The sequence below is a fragment of the Ptychodera flava genome, chromosome 21 (genome assembly GCF_041260155.1).
Source record: "Ptychodera flava strain L36383 chromosome 21, AS_Pfla_20210202, whole genome shotgun sequence".
In the NCBI taxonomy this organism is placed as follows: Eukaryota; Metazoa; Hemichordata; class Enteropneusta; family Ptychoderidae; genus Ptychodera; species Ptychodera flava.
Genome location: NC_091948.1, coordinates 9,789,198 through 9,807,668, shown reverse-complemented (window position 1 = coordinate 9,807,668; position 18,471 = coordinate 9,789,198). Strand labels below are relative to the sequence as shown.

The window sequence follows — 18,471 nt, the reverse complement described above, 5'->3', positions numbered from 1 at the left end:
AATCATTGCTCTAGGTTCTTAAGTTTATTCTTTCTTCTTCACGCTCACGGGAGAAAAATGATTCGTATTTCTCGTAAATTCTCTTGAATAGTCAAGACATTGGCACTTTCATACTTTTGCGGGATTCCTTGAAACCTGAGACGAAATTACAACGTAACATTTTATTGCCCAATGAAAGACATTCTTTTAAAGTGACAGAAATCATGACCTTTGACATCAAAGTATGGCTGTCACGAGATCGCAGAAGTGTGTGATTTTCACATTTTCGTGGATTTTACTAAGTCACACCTTCGTTTGCGGTAAGAAACGTACATTTTTACGGAATAATTATAGCAAACAATATTTAATGGCATGTTTTTACGGTTGTTGTTCGGGATTACTATTAACACGGGCGATTGTTGCCAGAACTTGAGCTCCGCCCCTCTTTTCATTTCATAAAGTTGTCTTCTTCTTCGTACTGTGCCAGTGTACAGGAGTCAAATAGCAATGCCGTGCGCCGACACCGACAGATTTTTCAATGTAGGTTAGAGATACACAAACAGAATGCAACGCAATTATTTCTTTGCAAATATTGTATTCGGCCACAGGGTAGGAGTAATTGGTCATAGGTTTAAAATTGTTGATGTTATTGTAGCTGGGACGTGGGTCCAATTATGGACGTACCATGTTCCAATGTCCATAGCTTTGATGTTTTACGTAAATATCAAAATCATCCCGTAAAAGGCAGGAATCCCGCCTGAAAACACTACGGCTATGGACCCACAGCTAACTTCATTGATGATTATATGAATTGTAATACAAATATGAACATTGTTGATAATCAAAAATAATATTTCTGTCAGTATACTAAATTACACTGGAATCCTGTGCCAATCAGTGAAGGCAATACTGTGACCATGCATTGCCATAAACATTTCATGCAATATTACAACTGGCTTAAGTAGCCATAGATCAAGTTCTGTACATCGTTTAGGATTCCAGTTCAGTATCGTACTTATGTATGTATAACAAAAATGTAGTTTTTGTGTATCAACAATGTTGATACATGAAATTACAAATTTATAATGACATATACAATTTTTTTATTAGGACCCATATGCATACATGAACTTGCCCTTGAGTGCTTCAGCCTTCTTTTGAAAAACAGTTTGTCAACTTGAAAGAAAGCTTACAGGATGATCAATGATGATCGGCCCCCTCTTCTTTTAGTAAACTGTTGCATAATGTATCGGGTTCTCTTTTCTTTTCTACAGTAAACTGTGAATCCAAAACCCAATATGGCTTTTTCACTTTGGTTTGTGTATGTATCCTATGTACAGTATCTTGGCTATATGCATTTGTACTTTATGTTACAGGTGTGATTGACGCACAGACAGAGTGCACAAAGCAAGAGTTTGGAGACACTTCATTTGTGTGCGTCTGCACAGCATCTGAGTGTGACACCGTGCAAGAGCCCCAAGTAAGCAAAGGTCACTATGCAGTGTACACAAGCAGTAAAACACTTGACAGGCTAAAACAGAGGGTGTACAAAATTGACAGCAAACCAAACATTACAAGTAAGTACTATAAGGTATGCATAGCTTTATATTTCATGTTTAGAGTTTCGAGATGGACACAATTCTATTGTATGTATCAAATATTTAACAATGACATCAAAGAGAGGTCAGTCGTACATTGTGTACTTTTGACCATTTAAAACAGTTTGGACTTTGATATGTAGGGCGTTCACATCAATACTTGGAAATATACTGTGATATTAGAGGGGAAGGGTCATGCTTAAAATCTAACAACATAGATAATTTCTTTTGTAAAATCCTTTTTGCTGTCAACAATAAGTGAAAATTTTAACAACGTCAGCAAGAAATACATACTGTCATTGCAATAGTAAACTGCTATTATTAATGGTAGGAATTTGGAAGCTATCTGCTTAATGAGCTGGTACCTTGGATTTGGTACCTTGGATTGAAATAGAAGAGAAATATTATTGAAAATGACACCAGTTTAAGATAATAGGTGATTGTTATTTGTGATCATAGATAAAGTCATTTGATAACATGAGTACCAGAAAAGGAAGTTTCCAATTTGATGAGTAACTTCCATGTAGAGATGATAAATCAAGCTATAGAGGAACAGAAATGTTAGCAGTGTTGAACTCTTGAGCGAAATTTAACTTCTCCGAGGCTCTATTTTGACATAGGACATAAAAATTGTAACATTCATATTCTTCTTAGTGTGGGGGATTTATAATTTGTTGCTCATGATGATCAGTTACCTCATGGAAATGATAAATTGGAGATTTCAATTGTAAAATTTTGGGTATGTTCTCAAATCATCAAACCAGTTCAAGCTGGGTATGAATGGTCAGTAATCAAACTTTATATGGTTTTACAGCAGACATAGCCCACATAGATAATTTCATTATGTTTTGTGGAAATTTATTAAATTCAAATCATAAAGATACTGTTCAAAATTTGATTGTGCTGGCATAGATTGCAGTTGTCCAACCCATAAATATTGCTATATGTGAAAGGAGCGTTTCAGATCAAGGTAAAATTATCTGATGATACAGGCTAGAAGAAAGTGCCATAAATAGACAATTCTTTTAGAGGTACAACACTGATAGAATTCAATGGAGCAAAAATCTTTAATCTGTTGATAAGTACTAAGTCCAGGAGAATATTCTTAGTATCATGAAGCAGTTGACATTGAATAGAACTGTGAACTTAACTGAAGTCAGTGAAATCATCTCAATGATCAATGCCACTACATGGAAGAGCTGTGTGCAGGCTAGTTTCTTGGCCTAATTATGGAAATTAAGTATACATGCAAATGAGCAAATAATCAGAATGTCATGCTCATCACTCTTTTTACATTAGTGTACCTTTATGGCAACCGTTCATTTATAATGTGCAAATCATGGAAGAAGACATCAAGATATTCGGGCGGTGTGAAGCAATCTGATAATTGGACCAAATATGATTTTCAGAAACTTGAATATACCGGTACCTTAGTTTAGCAGAAGTCAACTTTCGCAGTTTTGAAAATAACCCAAAGAATAGATCACTCTGCTTTTCTAAGCAGTCATTTTACCTTTCAATAATTTCAGTATTTTGCCACACACAGTTATTCACTGATCTCTGCCTTAACTGAACATGTCTGATTTACTGGTTTTATTCTGTTCTGTGTAGACAGTGTAACATTCACCGTGAACAGAACAGTGACCTACCAGACGATCCTTGGCTTCGGTGGAGCTTTCACAGATGCTGCTGGTATCAACATTCTGAACGTCACCAAAGATGTCCAAGACAAGATATTGCAGTCTTACTTTGCAAAAGATGGTATGAACTTACCATACAAACTTACAAAATAAATCCCCTTGTATCATCAGACTGTGTACAGACTTAACCACATGCCCTTCCAGTGTAAGTCTTTATCCCTTTACCTGCCAAGTTCATAGTTCACCATCAGATCAAGTTTGTTAAAACTAGTGTAGCAAAACATGTCCCATATGGTGCATTTTTACAAAGACTTGAACATTTGAAGGTCCCTGAAGACAGAGATACTGTAAACATGATTTTTACAGACTAAAGCTGCTATAACATACCAAGCCTAGTGGATGAAAATACATATGGTTTTGGCTCAATACCGCTCTTTACTGACTTGGCAGATGGGAAAGTGATACTGTCTGGCAGGTACTGGCAGGTAAAGGGTTAAAGTATCATATTCTTGTCAATTTATGAAATATGCCCATTAACAATTTACTCATCCAACAGAAAGTTTGCCTTTGTGAAACAGTTTTTGCTGGTTTTGAAGCTTTAATGATCCTGATACAGAATCAGTAAACTGCATACGAAAGAGAAAAATCGAAGGGAAATAAATTGCAAAATCATCTAACAGGATTTTCAAGGCAGCATTAAACTAAATGTTTTTTCAACAGTTCGTTCCAATTCAACGTGCACCAACCCGGTACCAACTTGCCTTCAGTCTGCTCTCTTTCACTTCAATGACCAAGCTCAAGACTTTATAAGAATGAAATCAGTCACAGATCATGTACTTTTAAAACCAGCAGCTGTAGAGAACATGATTCCAATGTAGCATCAGTGAAATGCAGACATTTTTAGTGATTCAATTTCATTTGATGACACTTGACCACTTCCTATTTAAAAAATCAATATTTTCTATTCAGTATTCCTGTACTGAATAATGTCCCAACTGACTGACGAATGAAGAATGAGGCAGGTAAGACCAAGACAAAGTTTCAATGTTTTCCTATATATTTCTAATATGTTTGTTCAACAAGGAATTGAATACACTTTTGGACGTATTCCCATGGCAAGTTGTGATTTCTCAACACATCCATATTCCTACGATGATGTACCTGGAGACCTAGCCTTGCAGCACTTCGCACTTGCCAAGGAAGATCTGATGTACAAGGTAAGATTCATGTATACTAGATAATGCATTTCTTTCAGCGGACAGTAATTGCAATGAAAATTTAATCTTTTCCTGCCCAGGGAGTCCAATATCCTGCAGACTTTGGTCAAAAGTATGCTTCCATTTTGATGAACTTGCAGATCCAACTATTGTTAAGACCTACAAGTTCCACGTGACTTAAGTCAGTTATCTGTTCAGTGCTCATCAATAGTCTGAATGAGGTGTAGTTATTTTGAACTTGAAGTGCGCATATTTTTAGCTCCGCTGTCAGCGACGCGGAGCTTATCAAATAGGTTGATTTTCCGTCGTCGTCCGTCGTCGTCGTCGTCCGTCGTCGTCCGTCAACAATTGCCTTCTCCTCTGAAACCGCAAGTCCAATTGCTTTGAAATTTTATATGCAGTTCACTTGGGGTGACCTCACTTAAGTTTGTTCAAATCTGTTCAAATTGGTGAAATTTGCATATTTGTATTTTTGGGGCATTTTTTGGTGTTTTTGGTAAAAAATCTTCTTCTCTGAAACCGCTTGTCTGATTGCTTTGAAATTTGATATGCAGTTTACTTAGGGTGACTTCAGTCAGATTTGTTCAAATCGTGGTGAAATTTGCATATTTGTATTTTTAAGGCAATTTTTGTCATTTTTGGTTAAAAAATCTTTAAAAATCTTCTTCTTCAAAACTACCAGTCATTCAAAACTACCAGTCAGAAAGCTTTGATATTTGGTACATATGTCCCTAGGGATGATCTATTTCAGATTTGTTCAAATTGTGCAAAAATATGCAAATTTGCATTTTTAAGGCAATTTTTTCCATTTTTGGTCAAAAAATGTGTATTTCCAAAACTACTCATCTGATAGCTTTGAAAATTGGTATACAGGTTCCCACAGATCACTTTAATGATATTTTTTGAAATTGTGATGAAATCTGCAATTTTGTAATTTTGGGGCAATTTTTGCCATTTTTGGTCAAAAAATGTCTTTCTCAAAAAGTACTGGTCTGATAGCTTTGAAATTTGGTATACAGGTTTCTACAGATGAGCTAAGTAATATGTATTAAATTTCTGATGAAATCTGTAATTTTGTATTTTGGCGGCAATTTTGCCATTTTGGTCAAAAAATGTGTATTTCCAAAACTACTCATCTGATAGCTTTGAAATTCGGTATACAGGTTTCTATAGATGAACAAAATAATATTTATTGAAATAATGATGAAATCTGCAATTTGAATTTTGGGGTAATTTTTCCCAGTTTTGGTCAAAAAATATGTTTCTGAAAAAGTACTGGTCTAACAGCTTTGAAATTTGGTATACAGGTTTCTATAGATGAACTAAATTTGATCTTTTGAAATTATGATGAAATCTGCAATTTTTATTTTGGGGGGCAATTGTTGCCATTTTGGTCAGAAAATTTTATTCTCAAAGAACTACTCATCAGATAGCTTCGGTTGACATGTTCTTAGGGATGATCCGATGTTATATATTCAAAGTATGATGAAATCTTCAATTGTGTATTTTTACAGCTTATTTTAGCCACTTTTTTCTGGCCACTGCATTGAGCTATCAAAGATTTCTACCTTCTTCATCAACATGTGTTAAAAATAGTTATTCTCGACATAAACACAGCGGAGCTATATCGGCCGCTAGGTCGCTTGTTTGTAAATGTTATGATACAGGTGGGATGTTAAACAAAATGTTAACTTGGTTAAAAAGGCAGTATCTTAAGCAAATAAGACTGAGTCCTTTTTAGTCCCCACGGACACCGTCCGGGGGGACTTATAGGTTTGGTCATGTCCGTGCGTGGGTGCGTGCGTGCGTGCGTGCGTCCGTCCGTGCGTCCGTCCGTCCGTTCACGCAGATATCTCAGAGATGCCTGAAGCGATTTCATTCAAACTTGGTACAAGGATTACTTCATATGTCATACAGATGCACGTCGATTTGTTTTGTGATACGATCCAATATGGCTGCCAGGCGGCCATTTTATTACGATTTTTTCATGTACAGAGCCATAATTCAGGCATGTTTCAACTTATTTATTCAAAGTTGGTACATGGACATTGACCAATGTCATAGATATGCACGTCAATTCTTTTTGTGATACGATCCAATATGGCCGCCAGGCGGCCATTTTATTACGATTTTTTCATGTACAGAGCCATAACTCAGGCATATCTCAACCGATTTTATTCAAAATTGGTACAAGGACATTGACCAATGTCATAGCTATGCACATTAATTTGTTTTGTGATACAATCCAATATGGCCGCCAGGCGGCCATTTTATTACGATTTTTTCATGTACAGAGCCATTACTCAGGCATGTTTGTACAGATTTTATTCAAAGTTGGTACAAGGACATTGACCAATGTCATAGCTATGCACATCAATTTGTTTTGTGATACGATCCAATATGGCCACCAGGCGGCCATTTTGTTACGATTTTTTCATGAACAGAGCCATAACTCAGGCATATCTCAACCGATTTTATTCAAAATTGGTACAAGGACATTGACCAATGTCATAGCTATGCACATTGACTTGTTTTGTGATACAATCCAATATGGCCGCCAGGCGGCCATTTTATTACGATTTTTTCATGTACAGAGCCATTACTCAGGCATGTTTGTACAGATTTTATTCAAAGTTGGTACAAGGACATTGACCAATGTCATAGCTATGCACATCAATTTGTTTTGTGATACGATCCAATATGGCCACCGTGCGGCCATTTTGTTACGATTTTTTCATGAACAGAGCCATAACTCAGGCATATCTCAACCAATTTTATTCAAACGTGGTACAAGGACATCGACCTATGTCATACACATGCACATTGACTTGTTTTGTGATTCGATCCAATATGGCCACCATGTGGCCATTTTATTACGATTTTTTTATGTCCTGAACTACAACTCAGACATGTATCAAGCGAATTTATTCAAAAGTATTTTTATCACAGACCTAATGAAGAGGACTCTATCCTCTCTGAGAACCTGTAATCAAAGCACCCATTAACAAGTGGGGACTGTGTCATCAACGATGACTTGTCTTTATATAGAGTTAATAGAGATCTGCATTTTCGTTAGAAGATGAAAACATTTCAATACCTTGCTCTATTTGCAGTATATCCATACAGAGATTTTGCCTTTTGTTGTCATAACAATAATGCTGCCATGGTGACGACAAGTTAAAGAGATGTAAGCTAAGAGTGATTTTGATTGTGTCACACAGGTACCCTTGATTCAGAGAGCAATGAACATGAGTGAAAGGACCTTGTCCTTCTTTGGAAGTCCATGGTCAGCTCCCTACTGGATGAAGGACAATCAGAATGAAACTGGGCAGGGCGCCCTCATTGGACAACCAGGAGGGAAATACTACAAAGCCTGGGCAATGTACTTTGCAAGGTACATCAACTCATGACAATTTTGTATCAGTGTGTGTTGTCTCTGTTTGGCACAGATGTGCTTTGTGAACTGTCCATACTGTTCCCTTCTTGCTCCAGGACACTATCAGCTGTGATATGATCCATCCAGATTTCTCTCAACCAACCAGCTCCTCTGCACAGGGCACTTAGCTCCACCTTTCATTCATTCAGCACTGTTGTCCATATGTTTGCTTGTCAAGGAAGAATAACATGTTTTGTAAATCAGAAACCAACAGAACACACCTAAAATACATGGTAATAATGATGTCAAATTTATGATAATATCAAAACAATTTTTGAGAACTTTTAGAAAGGCAATTCATAGTATTATGCTACATAGTTCTGACATTAAATTTGATCTGCAGAATTCTGGTGATACCGACAGAAAATGTTACGGTTACGGTCACATGTAATGATCACAGATATGTACAGCTAACATTAGACTTACATCAAACCTGGTATCAGCATTTGCCAAATAAGTATCCCTGACACTGTTCAGCAGTATGTTCAACTTTGTCTCTAAGGTTTATTGAAGAGTACGCCAAACATGGAATCAAACTCTGGGGTGTGACAGCACAGAACGAACCCACTGATGGTGCCATTTACAAGTTTTCATTCCAGAGCATGTATTTCAATGAGACATCACAACGAGACTTCATCAAATTAGACTTGGGACCGACATTAAAAGAAAGGGGGCACTCTGATGTTAAAGTGATGATATTGGATGATAACAGACTTATGCTACCACACTGGGCAGATGTGGTGAGTCTCAATAATATATTACTTTTCTATTTTGTCTTTCCCAGATTTTGGTATGTCCCCAATATTTCCAAAGGTATGGATAGATCCATGCATAGGGAAATGAGGTGAAGGCTTAACCCTTTGCATCCTGACCCCCTGGTGACCTATGACATCATACTGACATTGTTTTCTGAGCTGGGTTCAAAGGGTTAAGGGATTACATGCACTATCACACTTCTGTCAGTAATATGCAAAATTTGTTCAAAATTCTTGACAAGACTGTGTGAAATTACATATGCAAGATTGACCATACTGGCACTTTATTACCAATAACTATTAGATAATAGCTAGAAACATGTAAGGGACTCTACTTTCAGTAAGCAAGAACTAATTCAGGCACAAACTGAAGAAATAAATTGTTGAATTTCTGTTAGCAGTAGCAAGTGCAATGCGACACTCAGTAACAAATCTACAATGGCAGTGTTATTGACAGTGTGAAGGTCTGAAAGACAGCTCATTCAGATTTGGTAACTTTCAGCCAACTAAAGGTCAGTCCAAAAATAGCAATTGCTCATCACTGTGGTGTTTCTGTTTGGAGCAGTACTAAAGTATATTTACCAGGGTTCCCCAATCCAGTTACAAGGGTTCCCCATGGTATATCCCCATGGTATGTCAAAGCAATCATATTAGGGTGGATTAGAAATGGTACCGGATTCCCAAATCATGTACCCATATAATGTTCCCAAACGTTTGCAGAAACACGGTCAGTGTAGCAAATGATGTTTTAGTGGACACTCGTGAAGAAAACGTTAAAAAATATTGCAGTTGTGATTCCATCAACGTTGTCATATCTAAGGGCACAGTGAGTTTGCAAGCAGATGATTACCAATGTTTTGCCAGAATTTTTATTAAATAGTTTTCCAACAATTCATTTCTCAGTTAACCAGTGAAGTTGTACACAAATCCTCCAGGATTCTCTCAGCCGGCACTGGGAACCTTATAAGTGTTGTATAATGTGCAGTATAAAAGTAAGGCACTGCAAAGTGGCAAATGTTATCAAGGTTACTGGTGTACAATGGTCCAGTGAGGTTGCTTGTAATTGGTCCATGTTTTGTACATTCTTTGCTGAAACCAATCTGTAGCTTTTTATCACCTTTCCTGAAATAAATCTTATCATCAATGACATTATACCTGACCTTCTATATGTCAGTACAGGCGTCATAGTCATCTTACCACAAACCCCCCCCCCCCACCCACCCACCCCCACGGCCGTGTTCAACATTGACACAACATTGTAGGGGACCAGCACAATATGTTGCCAAAGTTCATTTACCTAAATTGCCAGAGCATAGCAAAATCATGAAGCAAAATGATGAACATGGTGAATTCTATGTAGACTGAAAAATCCATCACTTGAGGGCGCTCTGCACGCTCACCCTCAAGTGTGTAAAGAACGCCCTCGAGCAACGGATCATTCAGTCTACGGTATATTCTATGTTACAGGTGTTAAAAGATCCTGACGCTGCCCAATACATTGCTGGTGTTGCTGTCCACTGGTATCTTAACTCTTTTGTACCAGCCAATGTTTTGTCCATGACACATGACAAACATCCTGACTATTTCCTACTGGCCACCGAAGCTTGTGCAGGGTCATTCCCAGGTCAGAAACACGTCATGTTAGGAAACTGGGAGCGAGGAGAATCCTACAGTCATGACATCATCACTGTAAGTACAAATTTACAGCTGTATTGCCATTGATACAAAGACTTGCCTGTCCACAATTTTTGTTCACATGAAGGTATTCGCTGGCAGTGTCAAAATTAACAACATGTTTTTTCGCAACCAATTTTTGGTCTCATGATTCCACACTCCAAATGGATTACAGGCAATTAACCTGGCGTGGAATCTTTAAAATAAATATTTTAAGCTTTTCACCACCTAGTATCGACTAAGCCCTTCCATTTTCATTGGTGATTTGAATCAACCTTTGTTCAGAATAACAGGGTAAAAAAGTTAAATATTTTGAAGGATAGTAGCAATGCCATGGTTGACAGACGTTTAAAGTCTCTGCACCTTCAAGCATTATATTCCAATGTTCATTTTATAGATCACCATGTAATCATATGCAGAAAGTAAGGAAATAATGGTTGTGATTTTAGGCTTGGATTCTTGGTAATATTATATATCATTGCCTAAATACATGAGTGTATGTGCCCGAGAGCAGGTGACAATCTCCTGCTGTGAGGGCACATAAATCCGTGTATTCAGGCAATAATATTTTTATTACATGTCTCTTCACAGTTAAAGCTATATGGCATTTAGTTACATGCAGGGCATTTTCAAACAATTTTGCCATTATTGACAGCATCAAACAGATTTTAAACCAAAGTCAAAATGGCAGTACATGCATGGATATTTTACTTCTAGCGTTAAGCATATACCGTGACGCCTGTTGGCTTAACCAGACTGGCATGTAATAAAAAAATACCTGGGTTTGGCTGAGATACCAAGGAACCCGGTCTAACTCGATGCTCAGTAATACAGTGAAACACCGGGTACTGTAGAGCCGCGCCTTCCAATTTACTCTAAAAGTCATATCAGATAGACTTCTGATCAGCAAAAAGGATATTTTGGTGATCATCTAATAGATATTTTCCACTCACCAGTTACGGGTAGGGTTTGCGTAAGTATCCGGTTGGTATATCTCCAGTGGGTTAACTGTCTCAGCTGCAAAAAAGTGCTCTTGTTAAAATCCCTCTCTTTCTTCCCTGGATGGTTGATATACAGGACTTGCAGCACTGGGTTTCTGGTTGGGTTGACTGGAACATGGCACTGAACATGCAAGGTGGTCCTAACTGGGTGGCCAACTACGTTGACAGCCCCATCATCGTGGATGCAGACAAGGACGTCTTCTACAAACAACCAATGTTTTATCACTTGGGACACTTCAGGTAAGTAGCTGATTCAGAAATTTGGGACCACTTTAACAAAACCCTCTACATGTGAACTCACAATAATCTGTTTGAAATGATAAAGTTTCCAGCTAAGACTACCTTCAAATCATTTATAACAAACGTAGAAGCAACCCTGTATACAAAACAGCCACCAAACAAAAGCTTACTAGTTTTGTCAGTTCATTCTGGTAATAGTATCTTTGATCTCACAGGCAAAGTTGCCTTTATGAAAGTAAAGTTCAACATTTACCAAGAGATAATTGAGTGTCCTTGATTTGCCACCTTTAATTGGCCAATTGTCAATCGCCCTCTGTGTTGAATATGAGAAATCATCCATGGGAAAAGGAAATTATTGGACACTGTGCAGGTGTGTCTTGGTGAAAACAAATGCGATACTTAATATTTGGCTACGTTGATTGCTTGAAATTTCTGGTGCCATAATGAATTATTTTACACCTTAAGTGCCAGAAAAGTTCATGCAAGATCTTATATTAGTTCACAGCATGTTTTGGTCCAGCAATTTGACTACATTATTTAAAGTAGTCATGAGGTTGATCAGTAACCACTTCAAATTAATCCTTTGAATGCTGTAATTTTCCTTCAAAAATTTCAGTGCAACATTCTACCAATTTTTAAGAATTTTTCTTTAATTCTTTTTTAATAATTTTTGACCAAATGGACATAACTTTTCATTTGCTTGAATTTTTGACCAAAATTTGGGAAAAATAGGGAAAAAAATTGTTCAGATCTGAGAAAAGTTATCGGCATTATATTCTGTGAAGGCAACAAAAATTGAGGTTGGCACTCAGGGTTTAGTAAACAACAATGTATGTAACACATACACGTCAAATTTAACTGCTGTCAAACATTAATTACAATGTAAATGATGACACATGAAATGTATTACAATTTATAATATTTTCATTTTTTTTTAATCCAAACCACAGTAAATTTGTCACGCCAGGCTCTGTAAGAATTGATATCCATGCCAATGAGGATAACAAACTTGAAGTAATTGCTTTTCTTACAACTCAAAAAGAGGTTGTAGTGGTGATGCTCAACAGGTGAGATTCTGTTTTTTCTGTTCGTGTTGTATTTCTGAAAAGAAAATCATATTCGATTGTGGTATTATGTGTGTATATGTATATATATATAGAGAGAGAGAGAGAGAGAGAGAGAGAGAGAGAGAGAGAGAGGATAACACACATGCACACACATACACACATTTCAAAATGTGCCATGAGGTATATTGGAACATTTAACATTTATTAAATTTCTAAAGTGCCAATTCTACAATGAAATGTTAAAAAGCACTGTACACAACAGTTAAAAGTTATGGCAAATACAAGAAAACCAGAGCTGCCCAAAAATTTATAGGTACAAACAGACGAAATAAGAAGTTACTACCATCAAATATAAGAAGTGCCAAATAATGAGACATATCTTCAAGTTACAAATGTATTAGTACCATTTTCACGAAAAGTGCATTTTTGTTTCATCCATCATGCAATGGTTCACTCAAGCTAAAAGTTCGAGTCATTTTCTGATATCTGTTTGACTCTTTCTATCACAGGCAAGATGCTGCTGTTCCAGTTAACCTCTATGATCCAGCTATAGGCTACATCAATGCTGAAGTACCAGCTAGGTCCATACAGACATACATCTGGATGTAAACTACCTGCCGTTTCATCAATTTTGTCATATCAGGGAATGAGTGTACATATCAAATTTTGAGCTTTAATTCTCGGGTCTTCTCTAAATTAGGGGTAATTTTAAGGAAGTATATACCTTGAAAGTGAAAGATTTCTCATACTTTCTAATATGAAACTTAGGACCATTCTTTCAAAATCAAGAATAAAAACCAGGGATTGATGCTAAAAACTTTTGTGCTACAAACACAAATTGTTGTAAAGTTTACCAATATTGGAAATTTAAAATAGCCACTGTGCCTACCTTCACTCCATGGGGAAAAATTAAATTTCCGATTTCCATAAAAAAAAACAAGAAAGACTTAAGATAATCCACACACTCAAGTCCATTGAAGCGATATACCAGGAGAATATTGTAAAGATTTTAAGTTCTGAAAGTCTGTACCTTAGGGGCATACTACCCTAAGGGTTGGCAACGACAGGTATAAGTTGTGAAGGAGTTCCATATGAAGTAACAATGTATTGGTAGAAGGGGAAAGCAGAAAAGTTTCACACTACTCAAATCATTTCAGGAGCACTTTATTAATAAACACATGCATTGGGGGGGGGGGGGTCAGACCGTTATTACCGGCAGTATCTGTATGTCAATATTGCCACCATAATACTGGTAAAAATTATAAAGTTTATAATAAAATCAGTTTCAGAATAATGTTGCATTTTGAAGGGCAGAGAAAGGATCAGAGTCAGAACACAGGAATTGTATTTTATATGCATTTTGAGTTTGTATAATTCACAATCCGTAACCATTTTTCTCTACATAAATGGAAACACTAAGCAAATATCACCTCGTGAGGTCTCAGAACCATCTTTTTGCTTTGAAAAAATTATATTATTTTGATATTTTATTTCATTTCTCCTTTCCTGTCTCATTATTTTCACTCAAGGCTTTTGAAGTCTCACATTCAATGTGTACAACCTTTCAATTCAAGATCCACTGTTGAGAAATAACAAAAGAGGGACAAATTTATCCATTAATTATATTTTTTAAACAGAAGATGTTTAATGCATTGTTTTGTACTCACACTAATTATCAGGTTAATCATGCACAGGTCCATTTTAAATGAGAGACATTCGTGTATTAAAACAAGTCATTGTCAATGATATAGTCCCCGCTTGGTTAATGAAATTGGGAAACCAAGAAAACATTGTATTGATGTGTGTGTGCAGTTAATGTCTGATGTATGAATGGAATTAGTTTAATTTGAGAAATAGTTGGGTATGCGATCGGTGGTTGCAATGTCGTTATATGAAGTCAGAGTGTTGGTTTTATGATAAAGATAGATATGGGTGGACGGAGCTAGGACCCCCTCTTGTGGAATATGTCTGTAGGTATTGTAAATTTTTCCCAATGTATAAAGCTCAGTTTTACAAGTAAAAGAGTAAAACATCACTTAAAAGTACTGGGCACAAAGGAAAATACAGGGCTGTTCATGATATCTGTCACAGCAATTTCTTTTAGCTTTGTTAGTCCCCACGGACACCGTCCGGGGGGACTTATAGGTTTGGTCATGTCCGTGCAAGCGTGTGTGCGTGCGTGCATCCGTGCATGCGTCCGTGCGTCCGTCCGTCCGTCCGTTCACGCAGATATCTCAGAGATGCCCAGGTCAATTTCTTTCAAACTTTGCACAAGGATAGTACCCTACCCCATACAGATGCACGTCGATTTGTTTCACAATGCGATCAAATTTGGCCGTGTTAGAGGACTTTTTAGTTTTCACTTCCATAGACTCCCATGTATAAGGCAGTCTCCATAGACTCCCGTGTATAAGGCAGTCCATAGACTCCCATGTATAAGGCAGTCCATAGACTCCCATGTATAAGGCCAAGAAAAATAAAAATTTAGTTTCTCATCGTATTCATATTGCAAAAAGGATGCAGTGACACAGTTTTTAGTCCCCACGGATGAAGTCCAGGGGGCTTATAGATTGGGTCATGTCCGTCCATGAGTCCATCCGTGAGTCCATCCGTTCACGCAGATATCTCAGATATTTTGACAAAATGTCATGTGACCTTGGTGACCTTTGACCTCAAATATATATATTTATCTATAACTCAGTAACCACAAGTGCTACACTACACCCTTCATATATGGTATGATGGGACAGCTTATGACGCCACATATTGTACCTCATTAATTATGCATATATCTAATTTTGAGTGAGCCAATAGAGCTAGAGGTCTGATTTTTGGTATATAGGGATAACTTAGCAATACTATTTTTTTTTCAAAATGTCACGTGACCTCGGTGACCTTTGACCTCATATATACATATTTGTCCATAACTCAGTAACCACAAGTGCTACACCCTTCATGTATGGTATGATGGCACAGCTTATGACGCCACATATTGTACCTCATTAATTATGCACATATCTAATTTTGAGCAAGCCAATAGAGCTAGAGGTCTGATTTTTGGTATATAGGGATAACTTAGCAATACAATTTTTTTGACAAAATGTCATGTGACCTTGGTGACCTTTGACCTCAAATATACATGTTTATCTATAACTCAGTAACCACAAGTGCTACACTACACCCTTCATATATGGTATGATGGGACAGCTTATGACGCCACATATTGTACCTCATCAATTATGCACATATCTAATTTTGAGCGAGTCAATAGAGCTAGAGGTCTGATTTTTGGTATATAGGGATAACTTAGCAATACAATTATTTTGACAAAATGTCACATGACCTCGATGACCTTTGACCTCAAATATACATGTTTGTCCATAGCTCAGTAACCACAAGTGGTACACCCTTCATATATGGTATGATGGGAGACCTTATGATGCTTCATACTGTACCTCATTAATTATGCGTATATCTAATTCTGAGCAAACCCATAGAGCTGGATGTCTGTCATACATATGCGCATAGATTTGTTCTGTGATACGATCCAATAAGGCCGCCATGTGGCCATTTTATTACGATTTTTTTATGTCCTGAACTACAGCTCAGACATGTACAAGCGAATTTATTCAAAAGTATTTTTATCACAGACCTAATGAAGAGGACTCTATCCTCTCTGAGGACCTGTAATCAAAGTACTACCCATTAACAAGTGGGACTGTGTCATCAACGATGACTTGTTGAAAATGGATTACGATTTGTAAAAAAGATTCAGCAAATTTCATTGTAGCGTAAGAAATTTCTCTGCATGAAAGGTGGCTGACGTCCCTGTAGTTGTCTTTTATTCAATAACACAGTCATGATTCATACAAACTAACAAAACTGCGTTTCACAAAAGTATATTGTGCCAAGTTTAAAAGATATCTGAATTTGTTTGTGACAAATGAAGTTGTCAGTTTCTCTCATATACACTTGTAATTAATTAGTCAACACAACTAATTATGCTAATCCGTGGACTTATCAAGGGTTGGTCAACATTTGAAAGATAGAGATGTAACTTTCCTATCTTTCGTGATGTTGACCAACCCATAAAATCCCTGATAAGTCCACAGATCAGCATAATTAGTTGTGTTGACTAATTAATTACAAGCTGTGTATATGAGGGATAAACGTCCTTGTAATGGGGTGTAAAATAAATAAAAGAGTCAAGAGGCTAGGTTAGGCTGTATAGTCATTTATCTTATTTACTACGATCAGTCAGAGCATGAAGAAAAGGAGAGGAACTGACAGAGAAAACTGAGAAAAACTCAATGATAAACTTATTAATAGTGTCTGGGCCGCCTGTGCTTTACCCTCACGTTATAGTGGGGTTTACACGTGGGTGTTTACTCCGGAGCTGACACTGGATTAAATTTAAACCTGTGTCAGTTGGACATGTGACCAGACAACACCGAACTAACAAAGAACTAAATTCCCACGATACTATCCAATTGTTAGTGTTACGATTGTGTTTGTTTCGTTTAGAATAGGTGTAGGGAAGTTTATTTTAATGAGTACGATAGTGTTTTGTTTGTGTGTTTGTCCATATCGACCGATACATGGGTGCAGTGCAGGATTCATGATCAGACACAGGAAAAGGAAACATAAGCTTGCTTGTTTTCTTCAATGGCGACTCATCGATCTTTCTGGAATGAATATTGACATCAGGCGGAGTGAGGCCATCAAAATTCTCTTCTTCTTGTAAATGTCTTCGCCAAAGGTGTCTCGATCGGTTGATTGAAACACGGTCCCTCCCGAGATGAAAAAAAGAGTGTAGACAGTAGTCCTGCGTACAATGCTGTGTGTTCTCGGCGTTTTACGGCCTTCCACCACATTTGGTGGGAGGCCTTAAAACGCAGGGGAACACACAGCATCGTATGCAGGGCTATGTAGATAGCAGCTGCCAGATGTTTGTGTCCGCCACTGCGAGCTAGCGATTGTTCTCTGGTCCAGTGAATACCGCTGAGGATGCTTGACCCGATCTAAATTTATACCTTGTTGATTGACGTGTAAACGTAAGATCGCTTAGATTGCTGATAAGGAATATTTACAGAGCGACTTATCGGATCCCCTCAGGTTTAAAAAAATACATGTGTAACCGCGACTTATGTTTACTAATTCAGAGAAAACAGTCCACATCCCTTAATTGCCCTCCCTAATCCCCTTCACTAATTTGTTCTACCGGGCTTGTCGCCCTGCCACCTACCAAATAACTAATTCTAAAATATTATTTTTGAGTGGGGTTTTAAACGTCATCTTGTAGGCATAGCTTTGATCATACAATAGACATGAATTAAAGATAAAATAATACTGTCAATCACAGGGCCCTCAATCTCCAATGATGATGATGATGATGATGATGATGGTAATGATGATGATGGTGATGATGATTAAATATTTAAAAAATGAAGAAAAGTAAAAATATATTTGGACTCAGTAAATTTGTTGTTGTTGTTGTTGTTGTTGTATTATTATTGTTATTATTATTATTATTATTGTTATTGTTGCTGATAGTGTTTGCAGAATAGAACAAAGTATGTTTTGCAAAATTCGATACAGCCTTATTATATAATCACATTATTTATATTCAGTTTTCCTGACAGGTGAGGTTAGTCATCCTATTTCAAAACTTTTTTTGGCTGTTTTACATGATAAAGTTTTTCTGGAAGAAAATTAAGATGTGTCACAACAGCGCCCTCCTTCCCAAGAATAGAAACAAACACAAAGATGGAAAAATCTGTCCATTCCTAAATCAGGTAAGTTTTATTTTAAGGGGACATTTGAAAGTGTTTTGAGTTTGCTAGGGGAGGCATTTGAAAAAATCA

At 37.1% G+C, this 18,471-nt stretch overlaps 1 protein-coding gene across 1 annotated transcript; it reads left to right on the top strand.

Annotated features, from left to right (window-relative positions):
- Window positions 1-196: 196 nt before the first annotated feature.
- LOC139121330 (lysosomal acid glucosylceramidase-like) lies at window positions 197-14,353 on the top strand. The gene is made up of 10 exons (XM_070686132.1): window positions 197-299; window positions 1,356-1,556; window positions 3,189-3,338; window positions 4,301-4,434; window positions 7,656-7,828; window positions 8,373-8,610; window positions 10,093-10,314; window positions 11,377-11,540; window positions 12,491-12,607; window positions 13,117-14,353. Exons 1-10 carry the CDS (start codon window positions 224-226, stop codon window positions 13,214-13,216), a joined length of 1,575 nt encoding a protein of 524 aa, XP_070542233.1. The 5' UTR covers window positions 197-223; the 3' UTR covers window positions 13,217-14,353.
- The last annotated feature ends 4,118 nt before the right edge of the window (window positions 14,354-18,471 follow it).